The sequence below is a fragment of the Astyanax mexicanus genome, chromosome 11 (assembly GCF_023375975.1).
Source record: "Astyanax mexicanus isolate ESR-SI-001 chromosome 11, AstMex3_surface, whole genome shotgun sequence".
Classification (NCBI taxonomy): domain Eukaryota; kingdom Metazoa; phylum Chordata; class Actinopteri; order Characiformes; family Acestrorhamphidae; genus Astyanax; species Astyanax mexicanus.
Window position 1 is genome coordinate 51461028 of NC_064418.1, and position 15406 is coordinate 51476433.

Sequence of the window (15406 nt, forward strand, 5' to 3'; positions counted from 1 at the left end):
CGCTCTCTGTTTCAGGTACGTTATAGAGAAGAAGGAGAAGGTGGGAACTCGCTGGTTAAAGTCCGGTAAAACCGCAGGTCCGGAGTGTAAGTACCGCGTCACTGATGTGGACGAAGGTACCGAGGTTCAGTTCCAGGTCCGAGCCGAGAACGAGGCCGGAGTCGGACACCCGAGCGAACCCACCGACATCATCACTATCGAGGATCCCATCAGTACGTGGGGTTATATATATAATTTATATATTAATTAGTTATATTAAAGTAATTGATTGGTTATTGATGATCTGCTGGTGTTCAGGTCCTCCCTCTCCTCCGATCGAGGTGAAGATCGTCGACGCCTCCAGAGAGCACATCAACATCACGTGGAAAGCTCCGGAGAAGAACGGCGGCAGCCCGGTGACCGGCTACCACGTGGAGCTGGCCGAGGCCGACACCGAGAAGTGGATGAGGATCAACGCTCGACCAATCAGAGAGCTCAAATTCAAAGCAGAAGACGGCATCATCCCCGAGAAACAGTACGTCCTCAGAGTTCGCGCCATCAACGCCATCGGCGTCAGCGACCCGTCCGACATCTCCGACAAGGTCTTCGCCAAAGACCCCGACTGTGAGTATAAACCTTAGATCAACTTTTTACTATATTATTATTGTTATTATTATGAATTATAAAGTAGTCTTTGTTTTTGGTCTAAATTTTGATAAACATGAAATATTTAATGGTGTAATTCATTAATTCCATTTCAAAACAATATTTTTTTGTATTTAGAATTTGCAAGGTAATGACATAAAAAAAAAAAAAAATTTAAATAATGTTTGATTTTTTAACATATTTAACAAATTTAGATCCATCATTTTCAGATTAAAAAAAATAGATTTTAGATTTTCTTGATTAATTTTAGGTGGTAATTTTTTTTTCTTCAACAGCTTAAGCTGTACCACCTGAATGTATGAATAAACACTATTTTATATTATTATATATGTCTATAATTTCACTGATATTGGAGGTGAATGATGTTTAATCCAATCAAGATCAACATTCTTTTATATTATTTTAGTCCTGTTCATGCTGTTCATGTTTAAACTCCATCCACTAGAGGGCAGTGTTGTATTCTGTGGTTAGATCCCACTGCTCTGATTGATCTGAGTGCTAATGCACGACGCCTGTGCATCAAAACACTGATACATTTATATATTTTTTATATATGTTTTTTTTTTTATTTATGTGTTTATCAAGAAAAAAAGTATTTTAAACATTGTGAAATAATAAATGTAATATTTATACGGTGTAATTCCTCAGGCGCTCCGACTATAGACGTGCAGGCGGAGGACGTGGTGGTGGTGGAGGGGGAGAAGCTGTATCTGAAGGTCCCGTACAGAGCGATCCCGAAGCCGGCGATGGTTTGGAAGAAGGGCGAGACGGAGCTGAAGACCGAGGACAGACTGACGCTCACCTGCGAGCTCAACAGCATTCACCTGGAGCTCCTGAAGTGCAAACACGAGGACGCCGGCATCTACACCGTCACCCTGGAGAACAGCCTGGGATCCGTCACCGGAACCGTCAACGTTAAAGTCATCGGTACGTCTGTAGCGCTAACCCGTTAGAATGCCCATACGTCTTTGGAGATCCTTACTGACAGAATCCAGGGTCTGATTAAGAATGTTAATGGCCGTTGGGAAGAAGCTATTGCTTAGTCTAGAGGTGCAGGTACTCGTACTCCAGCAGTAAGGTGAATAGGTGGTTGCAGGGTGTGAATTCGGTCACTGCTGGTGCAGATGGTGGTGGATGCTCTAAAGAGATGGCAGTTGTGTTCTGTATTATCTGAGCTCAGTCAATGTGTAAAAGTGTAAAAGGTCCTACAACAGAGCCCTGTGGGTCTTCACAAAATTAACAGTTAATCCACCTTAGGATCAGTAACTTACTGATAGTTCTAGAGTTCAATGTGATTAATTTTTATGTTTTTTCTCCGACAGGTCTTCCTGGACAGTGTAAGGAGATCACTCCCAGCGAGGTCACTAAGAGCTCCTGCAAGATCTCGTGGCAGCCGCCCGAGAGCGACGGCGGCAGCCCGATCCTGCACTACGTTCTGGAGCGCCGGGAGGCTCAGAAGAAGACCTTCCTGCCGGTGATGTCCGGAGTCAACGTTCTGGAGTTCGTGGTGAAGGACCTGATGCTGAACGGGGAATATTACTTCAGAGTGAAGGCTGTGAACAGAATCGGAGCCGGAGAATATCTGGATCTCCGCAACCCTGTTCTCACAGAGGAGCAGAAACGTGAGTAAAAGTTATTTTACTATAAAATCTATATTCTGCTTTGATTCAAGATTCAAGATTTAAAGAGTTTATTGTCGTGTGCACAGTAAGAAACAAGTTTCCTCGTATAATAAAATTCATTATTTGCTCCTCGCCAAGTAAAACACAACATAAAGATAAAAGTAGAAATTATACAATAAAGCAAGAAATAAACTAAATATAGATATTAAATATATGAAAACAATAATGTGTTGGGGATATTATTCACATGTAACAACATGTTATCTACAGCAGAGGAATATGAAAATAGTGCAAAAGGTTCAGTTGTGCAATTATAACATTTTGCAGTACAGTGAACATGTACATGTTTCTGAGGTGGGTTGAGGAGTCTGGTAGCAGTGGGGAAGAACCTGTTCTTTAACCTGCTGGTTTTGCATTTTACATTTCTCATTCTTCACACTCGATTGTTGTTTTGTATTGTATTATTCATTTGTTTTCCTCTATTTGTGAAATATTACAGAGCGACCCGACCCGCCGGTGGAAGTCGAGGGACAGAACCCCACCAGTACCTCCATCACCGTTACCTGGAAGGCTCCACCGTCCGACGGCGGTTGCCCGATCACCGGCTACATCATCGAGAAGATCGAGAAGGACGGAGACCGGTTTGAGAAGTGTGTTCCAAACCTGGTTCCCGGGTTCTCCTACACCGTCACGGGCCTGACCGAGGGCAAGGAGTACCAGTTCCGCGTTCGTGCCGAGAACGTCGCCGGAGAGAGCGACCCCTCCCGCAGTACTCCACTCATTAAAGCTGCTGATCCCGTCGGTACGTCACTAAAAATACGCCTTATTTTATTAAAAAGAAGTCTGGATATATAATTAAAATGTACTATTGAATAACTTTCAGATCCAATAGTTATGAAAAAGTGATTTTTATTTTATTATTTTTTTTATTTCAGATCCTCCGAAGGTGTCTCTGCACCTCCGCATCGCGTCCGGCCTCAGCGTCCGGAAGGGCGAGGAGATCCGAGTGGACGCCCACATCTCCGGATCTCCGTATCCCACCGTCAGCTGGTTCAGGAATGAGGAGAACGTCCTGAAAATCGCCAAGAAGAAGCCGGAGCCCGTCGTCAGGAAGAAGAAGACCAAAGCTACTCACCCCGAACCCGAGGAGGAGTTCCACCCCCCGCTCCCCGACCGCCTGTCCTTCGACCAGAGCAAGAGAGGAGAGACGGCGCTGATGATCCGAGACGCCATCAGAACCGACCACGGCGTTTTCACCATCAGAGTGGAGAACGCCCACGGGTTCGCCACCGCGTCCTGCGACGTCAACGTGCTCGGTGAGAGCAGCAGTGATTTACACTGATATTAGTGATTAAAAAAAAAATATCAGATCAATCACAACAGTACTCTGTGATTAATCGTGATTAATCACGATTAATCACACTTGTTATTCCTGAACTATAAATGTTTAGCATAGATTTTTAATGTAAATAATACAATATTGATTATGATTCATTTTGAATAATTAATTGAATTAATCGTGATTAATCGCATGTGTTCTTCTTAAAACCTTAAGCATTTAGTAGAGATATATTAATGTGAAAAATATAGTATATTTAAATATTTAAATTATTACATCAATATTCAACGATTAATTGCAATTAATCACAATGAATCGCATTTGTTCTTTTTAAGCCTCAAGCGTTTTTAAATGTAAATTATACAATGAATACAAATAAAATTATTACATTTATATTTGTGTCAGTCCCTAAAAAAATTATATTCTACGATTAATCGTGATTAATCACACGTGTTCTTCTTGAACCATAAGCATTTAATAGAAATGCTTTAATTTAAATAACAGAGATCAGCAATGAAGATCAGCAAAGTTGTATTTAAAATATTTAAATGATGTCAATTGCTAAAAAAATATATAATCAATGATTAATCGTGTTTAATCACAATTAATCACACTTGTTATTCTTAAACCATAACTGTTTAGTTTTTAATTTGAATAATAATAGTATAATAGTAATTGAATAATAGTATAGAATGAGTGTAAGATTGGTAAATTATATGTATATTTGTTTAAAATACTAAAACTTATGTGGTATTTTTTTTTTTTTATCAGATTAATTGATTGTTACTGATGTATTATATTATAATCTTTAGATAAGCCCGGTCCTCCAGTGAACTTCACGTTTGAGGACATCAGGAATACCTCGGTGACCTGTCTGTGGGACGCTCCTCTGGACGACGGCGGCAGTGAGATCATTAACTACATCCTGGAGAAGAAGGACAACACCACCGACGAGATCGGCTGGGTCACCGTCACCTCCACCCACAAGGGATACAACTACCCCGTCACCAAACTGATCGAGGGGAAGCAGTACATCTTCAGAGTCACGGCCGAGAACAAGTTCGGCTGCGGACCGCCGTGCTACTCCGAGCCCCTGCTCGCCAAGAACCAATTCGGTAAAGAATTTACAGAAAAACACACCATATAAAACATTTACACATTACTTTATCCACACATACAGGTGTTGGAGAATGAAACTGAAACACCTGTCATCATTTTAGTGGGATTTTAGGTTTCATGTCTAAATTGGAGCAGCCTGGTGTTCAATCTTCATTAATTGCACATTGCACCAGTAAGAGCAGAGTGTGAAGGTTCAATTAGCAGGGTAAGAGCACAGTTCTGCTCTAAATATTACAATGCACACAACATTATGGGAGACATACCAGAGTTCAAAAGAGGACAAATTGTTGGTGCACGTCTTGCTGGAGCATCTGTGACCAAGACAGCAAGTCTTTGTGATGCATCAAGAGCCACGGTATCCAGGGTAATGTCAGCACACCACCAAGAAGCACCAACCACATCCAACAGGATTAACTGTGGACGCTGTAAGAGGAAGCTGTCTGAAAGGGATGTTCGGGTGCTAACCCGGATTGTATCCAAAAAACATAAAACCACGGCTGATCAAATCATGCAGAATTCAATCTGCACCTCAACTCTCCTGTTTCCACCAGAACTGTCCGTCACCACAATCAATTATTGATTATTGTGCTCTAAAAGCAGCTGTTTCAGTTTCAGAAGAGTTTCACGGAATTCCACTTCTGGAACGTTTCAGTCTTTAAAATGAACTATTCTTTTATTTTCCAGATCCTCCTGATGCTCCGAACATGCCGAGAGTGGGAGAAGTCACCTCCAGCACCGTGGCTCTCTCCTGGCACGAGCCTAAAGACAACGGCAGCCCCATCCTGGGCTACTGGATCGAGAGACGCGAGGTCAACAGCAAGTACTGGACCAGAGTCAACCGGAACCTGCTCAGCTCTCTGGCCGTTAAGGTGGAGGGTCTGATGGAGGGGCTGGTTTATGTCTTCAGGGTCTGCGCTGAGAATCTGGCCGGACCCGGTGAATTCAGCGTCCCCACCGACCCCGTCACTGCCATGGATGCCATCTGTACGTATTAATTAACTTTTTAATATCATAAACATATTATAACTTTAATAAAGGAATATGATGATAATGCTTAAAATATAACCTGAAATATACCAGAAATATAAAGAAATTGGTTAAAAATCATATTTTTCAGCACTTAAATCTACTTAATCTAATCTACTGTATTAGACACTGGTTACTTTCGTTTTTTTTAAGATATTTTTTTCATTTAGATATTCTAGAATTATCTTCAGCTAGAGTTAATAGTGCAAATCCAGCTATAATATAATAAGGATACGTCTGAATGGAATTAAAGAACTGAAGATATATATATATATATATATTTTTATCAGTTTAAGGTCGCAATGCAATGCATTTCGATTATTGCTTAAATATATTAATATATAATTAATATATATACACTGATAAGCATGGTGTTCTGGAAATGAGGTGTGTTCAGGTAAACTGTGTTGAACACGTCCAGGTAGCTGCATCGTTAAAATAGCAATCCGCCGAAGTCAGAGCTCACCTGGTTCTACTCTTAAAGAAAATGATGAGCAATGAGGAGACACTCTGATTGGTTTATATTATTTCACATTACGCCCAAAATTAACCACACCCATGATTAATTAAGTTAATAAGTTCATGCCTTTTGCTCTGTATTTCGAGTCAAGGTGTACTTTTCCCGTCGTTATGATAGCAAAGACACACCGACACACTGCCCTAAATCAAGCTGCACAGTGCACAAGTAATAGCTTGCCTATACAGTAGATAAGTAGACGATCAAAGACGAAAAAAAATATGTCAGAAAATACAAGAGAATGTATCAATGCTAAAAAATATATATATATAAAAATTTATATTTTATAAGGGATACTTGATTGGTGTTTTATTTATTGTAATTCTATATAAATGCAATATGTAATAATGTTCGTATGAAAATTTAGAAAATAAATACTTTATTACAGAAACAAATGAAATGATTATTCTGTTTTTGTTTTTTTAATTAATTTAATTTGTGTTTTTCCGCAGTGCCGCCCGGTCCCCCAACGCCGCGTATCGTGGACACCACCAACTCTACAGTGGACATCGCCTGGGTTCCTCCTCTGTATAACGGCGGGGGGGATATCCTGGGGTATCATGTGGAGAGGTGCATTGTGGGAGAGAAGGACTGGGTGCGCAGTACTGAGTTCAGGTGTAAGGAGTGTAAGTACACTCTGACCGGCCTGACGGAGGGAGCGGATTACTACATCCGGGTCTACGCCGTCAACGAGGCCGGACACGGAGTCCCGGGGATGACCGAACCGGTTCAAGTTAAAGAACCCGAGCGTAAGATCCTGTTCACACACGCAAACTCTTTCCCTGATTAAATTCAGTTTCTGATTAAAGTCAGCTGTGTGTCTGATATCACACCCCGCTAAATCATTAATATAATTCTATTGAAGCGTATATAACTAAATATTTACATAAATCTGCTTATGTCAAAATATAATGAATAAAATCATCTTTTTCCTGAACTTTTAAACATTTTAAAATCAATATTTTCCTGAATACAAATCAAACCTTTCATGTTTGATTCTCCAAACCTTTAGTTTTATTTTGTTTGTCTTGTTTTAACGTCTTTATTTTAAAATCTGGATTATTATTAAGTGCAGTTTACAGAAGCTAAATATTTAAATACAATTTTATTTTACTGCAGAAAATAAGGGTTTTTATCACCTACACCTGTAGAACGGGTTCCTCCACAGTTTCTTATTAAAGAGGAAGATCTAAAACTGCTCTCTCCTGTAAGATTTGGGTTAATAAAGTGGTTTTTTGGTGTGTTTTATGTGAACAGTGGCTCCGGGAGTGGAGTTTGATATCTCGGTGAGGAACGGTGTTATTATTAAGGCTGGAGAGACTCTGAGGGTGCCGGCGTTCGTGGTCGGCAGGCCGGTTCCGGAGGTGAAGTGGAGTAAAGACGACGCTGAGCCGGATCAGGAGCGCGTGGTGATCGAGACGGTGGGGAAGTGCAGCACTCTGAGCATCAAGAACGCTCTGAGAACCGACCACGGCAAATACCAGATCACCGGAACCAACACCAGCGGAACCAAATCCGCCTTCATCAAAGTGGACGTGATGGGTACGATATACGCTTCCATTATATTCCTTATATCAGACTACAGTTTCACACTGAACCTGGAAAAAACCTCACAGATTCAACTATACAGATTAAATTTATTACAGAAAGTAGAAATTAAAATTTAATTATTTGTATTAAAAACCTTTTCATAAAGAATTTTTTCTCACATAGACTTTTTTATAAATAAATAGATACATTTTAAAAAGTAAATATCAAATTGATTTGCAATATGGATTTCAAAAAAGGTAAAAAAATAAAAAATCTTTATTCTTACATTTTTCTCTGATTTTCCATTTTCCAAAAATATGTTGGATTGTACCAATTAGAACGGAGAATAAACATAAATCTTTTTGTATGGAGAAAATAAAAAAGATAAATAACAAAGTTTTACACCTATTTAGGCTTTAGAAAGTTGGCGTAAAACTTTTTTATTTGTATTAAAGTCTTTTCATGAAGAAATTATTCTCATTATACTCTCTTTTATTTCTCAGTTGCTATTAAAAAAAGAAAAAGTAAATAATTAATCTATTTACAATCTGGATTTCATAAAAATGCAAAAAATATTTTTATTAATTTTTCTTTAAATTTCGTTTTTTTATCAAAAATATGTTGGATTGTATCAGAGTGGAGAAAAAAATAGAAATATTTTTGTATGTATTATTTTACACAATGAAAAACATGAATAACAAAGTTTTACACCTATTTAGGTTTTAGAAAGTTTATATTAAAAATCTTTTTATGAAGATATTTTTGAAACTCTCTGCTGTTATTGATTATTTCATTGATTTTCGTTGTTGTTCTGTTCATTATTTGAACTGTATTTTATGTTGTTTGTTCTGCAGATGTTCCCGGACCCGTGGTGGATCTGAAAACTGTTCACGTCAGTAAGAAGATGATCTCCCTCACCTGGGCGGATCCTGTGGATAACGGTGGAAGTGATATTATGGGATACGTGGTGGAGAGAAAGGATGCTAAGATGCACATCTACAGGCAGCCTCTGGAGACGGCGTCCTGTAAGTGTGATATCGTGGGTCTGCTGGTGGGAGAGGAGTACATGTTCAGAGTCATCGCCAGGAACAAGTTCGGACTCGGAGCTCCGGTGGAACTCGGACCGGTTCTGGCTGTGGATCCGCTAGGTACCTTTTATACTCCTATAAAAAAACAAGCAGATTCTTATTTTAGAGATTTATAGATCTATTTCAGTGTTTCACCTTAAAAACACCTAAATCTGATTCTTATTTTAGAGATTTATTTTAATAAAACACTGAAATCATGTTGTCATTTTGTAGTCGGCGCCATGTTGTTTATGCCTATATTTGATTTTAGTCAAATATAAAATTATATTTGTTAAAATTTTAATTTATTACATTTAAAATTATTATTTATTAAAATTTAATGGGTTTTTAGAAACTGGCCTCCGTCACATTCTGTGGTAAATATATATATATATATGTTCAGAACCCCGTGTGTTTTATTCTGTGTACATTTACCTCCTGACCAACACTGGATTTTAAGGTTAGTAATCAGAAAATGCTAGCGTTAAGCTAATGCTTAACTGACGTCACATTATTTTTCTTCACAGAGGATCATTAAAGAGTTAAAACAGGTGAAACTCTCATCAGTATGGTGATTTTGAGCAGTGTAGCCTCTGTGTTAGAGCTTTAAAATGCAGATAAAAATAAGAAAAAGTTGAGAAAGAAAACTAGAAGGACAGAGTTACTCCAGAACCACAGAGTCTAAAATACTTAATATAAAAAGGCTCAATGTGTTTGTTTCTTTTTTTCCACTGAAACATATCATAAGGACAAATCTTAACGCGGCTTAATGTACTAAAACAACGAACCAGAAACACCAAACATCTGTAATTTATTTATTTCACTGTATAATAAAGAGGATAAATGGTAAAACAGCGTGTAAAAGTGTTTAAAGCTGGTACTCTGTGCTGCTGTAACTCTCTCAGATCTCCTCAGTAAAAGCAGTTCATTCATTATTTGTAAATATATTGTAAATATGCTGTAAACTTACGGCCGGAGTTCGCTGGTGTCGCGTCGAAAAGAGTCCTCTGCCGATCTCTGTAGCTGCGCTGTTAGCATTAGCTTAAAGCTAACTCAGCATTTTTCTCATTACGACTCTTAAACTCTTAAACGTTCTCGTAATTCAGAGATGTTAAGGAGTAAAATGTACACAGAATAAAACGTACAGGACTCAGAACAGTTTTTTTATAGGTGGGTTTTTAAAAAGCTTGTTCATGTTTAGACACAGAAACGATACGAGGAAAACAGAATGACGCACGACTCACAATCTCTCGATTGCAGGAGTCCCGTCTGCCCCGGAGAAGCTGCACTACACCTCCAGAACGAAGAACACCATCACGCTGGCCTGGCAGCCGCCCCGCAGCGACGGAGGCTCTCCGCTCAGAGGATACTACGTAGAGAAGATGCGGCAGGACAGCGACGAGTACGACGTGGCCAACCGGCAGATCTGTAAAGATCTCAGCATCACGCTGGAGAACCTGAACGAGAACATGATGTACGACTTCAGAGTGAAGGCCGTCAACGAGGTCGGAGACGGAGAACCCTGCAAACCCATCAACGTGCACATCCAGGACGACGAGCGTACGTACTGTCCTCCTTTATATAACAGCCTTTATTCCTCTCTAACACATTTCAAGGGTGTCCAAATATTTGTTCAAATGGATCATTTCATTGGGCCATATAAAAAATAACTATTCATTAATAAACAGTATCTGCACTAAATTAAAAGTAAAAAAAAAATACCTTTCATCAGTATTTCTCACATAGACTTTATTTTATTTCTCAGTCACTAGTAAAACAGAAAGAGTAAATAATTAAAGCTTTATTTTATTCTTACGTTTTTCAGATTGGAGAATAATGATAAATCTTTTTGCATGTTTTGTAAAAAAACTGGAGAAATAATAAGTTTAATGAAGTTTTTAGCATTTTAAGATTTAGTCTTAAAAGTTCAGAAAGAAGACCTTCGTGCTAATTTCCTTTATTTTATTTCTTATGTAGATTGTTATTTTATTTCTCAGTTGGTAGTAGAAAAGAAATAGTAAAAAAGAAATGGGTTTCTATTCATTTTGTTTCAATTTTCTATTTTCTATTTTTTTCTTATTTATTTATTTATTTTTGCCTTTTACAATCTAAATTCCAGCAAAAAACAACAAAAAAAATCTTACAAATTTCCCATTTTTGCAACAAATAAAAAGTAGATATAGGAATAAAGATTGATTTATTTGTTTGTTTTTTTTTGACATTCAGAAATGAACAGCTTCTTTTATACTATAAAAAATAGAAAAGATAAATAATGGGGTTTTTACCTAATTTTTCTATTTTAAAATTTAGCCTTAAGCAGTCCTAAAATTTAAATGATAATTGTTTCTTTGTGTAAATATCTGGTTTATAATGTATTTAATATATGTTATTATAATGTGTATAATCTGGTGTTTGTGTGTGTTTTGTGTTCAGTTTCTCCGAGCGTGACTCTGATGAAGTACATTAAGAGTAACACCATCACGGTGAGGAAAGGAGCGGCGATCGATATCCCGGCCGAGATCGTGGGTCTCCCGCTGCCCACGTTCGAGTGGACGAAGAACGGAACGGTTCTAGATAAACCCACCGAGACCATGAGCCTCGAGTCCGAGGAGATCAACCGGCAGACCATCAACACCAAAATCACCATCCCCGAGACCGTGAGAGCAGATACCGGATCCTACAGACTCGCCGCCACCAACGTCCACGGAACCGGCCAGCTCACCGTCCGCGTCGAGATCCTCGGTACCAGATTCACTCTTTACTCCAGATTTACTCTTTAGTCCAGATTTACTCTTTACTCCAGATTCACTCTTTACTCCAGATTCACTCTTTACTCCAGATTCACTCTTTACTCCAGATTCACTCTTTAGTCCAGATTTACTCTTTACTCCAGATTCACTCTTTACTCCAGATTCACTCTTTAGTCCAGATTTACTCTTTACTCCAGATTCACTCTTTAGTCCAGATTTACTCTTTACTCCAGATTCACTCTTTAGTCCAGATTTACTCTTTACTCCAGATTCACTCTTTACTCCAGATTCACTCTTTAGTCCAGATTTACTCTTTACTCCAGATTCACTCTTTACTCCAGATTCACTCTTTACTCCAGATTTACTCTTTACTCCAGATTCACTCTTTACTCCAGATTCACTCTTTACTCCAGATTCACTCTTTAGTCCAGATTTACTCTTTACTCCAGATTTACTCTTTAGTCCAGATTTACTCTTTACTCCAGATTTACTCTTTAGTCCAGATTTACTCTTTACTCCAGATTTACTCAGGATTAACACAACTTTATAATAATAAATAATCCATATCTTTTATACTATCATGTAGTTTAGGGAAGAACATTTTCTACTAAAATTCTGATTCTGAGTCAATTTTCAATAAGATTTAGTGAAAACAAAAGTGTAAAATTAATTTAACCAATTGGCAAAAAATGTTTACATATAAAATATTATAAAAGATTTTTAAAAGATCATTTGATAAATGGATTTTAACTATATTGTTTTTTTCACTGTCATTGTTTTTAACTTTACTTTTGTTGATATGTTTTTATAATATTAAGAATTATTAATATTATGAATGTAAATATGTATATAAGCCCATATCAGTCTGTTTGCCTGTATGTTATTTACTTTGTGAGTTTTTTACTTTTTAAATTATTTTTAGTGAATATTCTCACCTTCCTGGTTGTTCTGGTTTCTCAGATCGTCCTCTGCCGCCGCGGAACATCGTGGTGTCTGATATTAAAGCCGAGTCCTGTTATCTGACCTGGGACGCTCCGGAGGACAACGGAGGAAGTGAACTCACCAATTACATCATAGAGAAAAGAGACGCCAGTAAGAAGAAGTCAGACTGGGATCAGCTGACCTGCTGCATCCTGGACCGACGCTACGGGGTGAGTACCGACCGGAACCGCTCCCACTGCCATGTGTAGGGTCAAGTGGTGGCAGCCCTGTCCTGCTGTAGTGGAACTGTTTTACTTCATTTTAGTTCTTTATTTACTTTTTATTTCTTTCCTTATTTTATTATTTTTTTAATATATATATTTTAATAATTTTGTACTATTTCTTTTTAAGTTATTTTGATCTTTTGATTCTTTTTTTATGTTTTATTTATTATAATTTTAAATTGATTAAATTTAGTTATTGTTTTCTTTGGAAAAATGAGGGTCGCCCTCGATGTACTTTTGAGTAAAAAAAAAAAGATTGATTGATTAATTTATTGAACTGTATACTGTTACTGGGTTACTGAAACTGATCTTTTCTCTCTCTCTGTTCCTGCAGGTGTATAAACTGGAGGCTTATGGGACGTACCAGTTCCAGATTAAAGCTGAGAATAAGTATGGAGTGAGTGACGGGTGTGAATCTGAGAAAGTGGTTCTGAAGGATCCGTTCGGTCTTCCAGGACCGCCTCAGAGACCCAGAATCATCGGCCACACCCGCTCCTCCATGCTGGTCACCTGGGAACCTCCCAAAGACAACGGCGGCTCCACCATCCAGGGCTACTGGCTGGAGAAGAGGGAGCGTGGAGCGGTGTACTGGAGCCGGGTTAACCGTGCCCCCGTCACCAAGCCGGCGGTGAAGGGTCTGGAGTATAACGTCCTGCGTCTGATGGAGGGAGCCGAGTACCAGTTCCGCGTGATGGCCCAGAACGCCGCCGGCATCGGGCCGCCCAGCGAAGCCACCGAGTGCGTGTTCGCCCACGACCCGAGACGTAAGTTCTGCACCGACGCCGCCAGCGCCGCTGGCTTTACCGATACGGTTACAGGAAGCTGTTCTCTTGAGCAGGAAGCTGAAAGTTCTTCTGTGTGTTTTTGTTCTGTAGATCCTCCGAGTCAGCCTGCCGCTCCAGTCGTGACGGATAAGACCTCCAGCAGCGTGACGCTGGCCTGGACTCCGCCCGATAAGGATGGAGGAAGCCCGATTAAGGGTTACGTGGTGGAGGTTCAGGATGAGGGGATGCTGGAATGGAGGAGAGTGAATCAGCCGGATAAACCCATCCTCTCCACCTCCTACACCGTACCCAACCTGAAGGAGAACAAGAAGTGCAGGTTCAGGATCGTCGCTCTGAACGCCGCCGGAGAGTCCGAACCCAGTCCCAGAACCTCAGACACCATCGTCAAGGACATCCTGGGTAATCAATCAGTACACTGTACTCTTATAGAGTAAATAGAGTTGGGTTAGAGTTGGGTTAGAGTTGGGTTTAGAGTTGGGTTTAGAGTTTGAGTTAGAGTTGGTTTAGAGCTTGGGTTAGAGTTGGGTTAGAATTAGGTTAGAATTAGGTTAGATTAGAGTTTGGTTTAGAGTTTGGGTTTAGAGTTGGCTTAGACTTAGGTTGGGTTAGAGTTGGTTTATAGAGTTGGGTTTAGAGTTGGTTTAGAGTTGGGTTAGAGTTAGGTTGGTTTAGAGTTTGGATTTAGAGTTTGGTTTATAGTTTGGGTTTAGAGTTGGTTTAGAGTTGTGTTTAGAGTTTGGGTTAGAGTTGAGTTTAGGGTTACATTCAACTAACAGTTCAGTTGCATTTAATAGTAATTTATTTGAATGTTGTTTGAGGCATCAGCAATAGACCGTCTAAATAAAGTGTTTCTGATGTTTCTGTAACTGAACTCTATAATAGTGGTGTTATTTATTATTTGCTGAATTAAAGTTTTGGTGTATATAAATTCTACAGAGGATCCGGTGATCACTCTGGGAGTGAAGGCTCAGGATCTGCTGTGCTGCCGCGCCGGATCAACCGTTAAAATCCCAGCAACCATCACCGGCAGACCCCTCCCCACCATCACCTGGGAGTTCGATGGAGCCGCGGAAACAGAGAAGAAGAACGAGAGACACACCCTCCCAGTGGATTCAGAGGTGAAGCACCTTCATTATTTAAAATTATATCATTAATCAGTGCGTTAAAAACACGTTTCTTAAACTAAATAGTTATTGGATTCTAAAGACAAAAGAGAATTCCTGTCTGAAATACTAGCTTTGAGATTTTATATCTTTTAAAATTAATTTTAAAGTCCTTGTCTTTGTGTATACTGTATAATCCCTCTTATGATCCCTCAGCTCCTCTACCGATAGCATCTTAAACGTACCAAAATAAAAGTCCCCCTAAATAATAAATCTGGGAAATCAGCCTTCACCACCTACACCCTCAAACTGTGGAACACTAAAACCACAAAGAGATTAGAGAAGCAGTTTCACTTTTAAACCTTAAAACATTTATTTTTGTTCAAGCTAAAAATTAACCTGAAAGCATATTTTACGTAATTCCATATATTTCATTTTATTTTAATTGTATTTATTTAATTGTATTGTATTTATTTACAGTATATGTTTTTGGACTCTTTTAATTTTATTAACTATTTCTCCAAATTAATTCAATTTATGACTCTCTAATTTTCCTGATTTTATGTTTTTACTACACTTTCTTATTCCCTCCCTTGAATTAAGTGATCCGCTTTGTCTTTTTTTATCCATTGGGTCTCTTTTATTTATTTTTTTAAGTTTTAATATTTTTTAAAATGAGTTGTTTTGCTCTATATTTT

At 38.8% G+C, this 15406-nt stretch overlaps 1 protein-coding gene across 1 annotated transcript in view; it reads left to right on the plus strand.

The window, feature by feature from the left end:
* ttn.1 (titin, tandem duplicate 1) overlaps positions 1–15406 on the plus strand; it is a 203143-nt gene that overhangs the window by 112351 nt on the left and 75386 nt on the right. Inside the window, exons 124-140 of the mRNA XM_049485137.1 lie at positions 16–212; positions 298–603; positions 1294–1572; positions 1968–2267; positions 2767–3069; positions 3203–3583; positions 4419–4721; positions 5410–5709; positions 6721–7017; positions 7526–7810; positions 8653–8946; positions 10126–10425; positions 11299–11607; positions 12576–12766; positions 13155–13584; positions 13696–14004; positions 14542–14723. Coding sequence (XP_049341094.1) covers positions 16–212; positions 298–603; positions 1294–1572; positions 1968–2267; positions 2767–3069; positions 3203–3583; positions 4419–4721; positions 5410–5709; positions 6721–7017; positions 7526–7810; positions 8653–8946; positions 10126–10425; positions 11299–11607; positions 12576–12766; positions 13155–13584; positions 13696–14004; positions 14542–14723 — 4966 coding nt within the window. The remainder of the gene's footprint in view (positions 1–15; positions 213–297; positions 604–1293; positions 1573–1967; positions 2268–2766; positions 3070–3202; positions 3584–4418; positions 4722–5409; positions 5710–6720; positions 7018–7525; positions 7811–8652; positions 8947–10125; positions 10426–11298; positions 11608–12575; positions 12767–13154; positions 13585–13695; positions 14005–14541; positions 14724–15406) is intronic.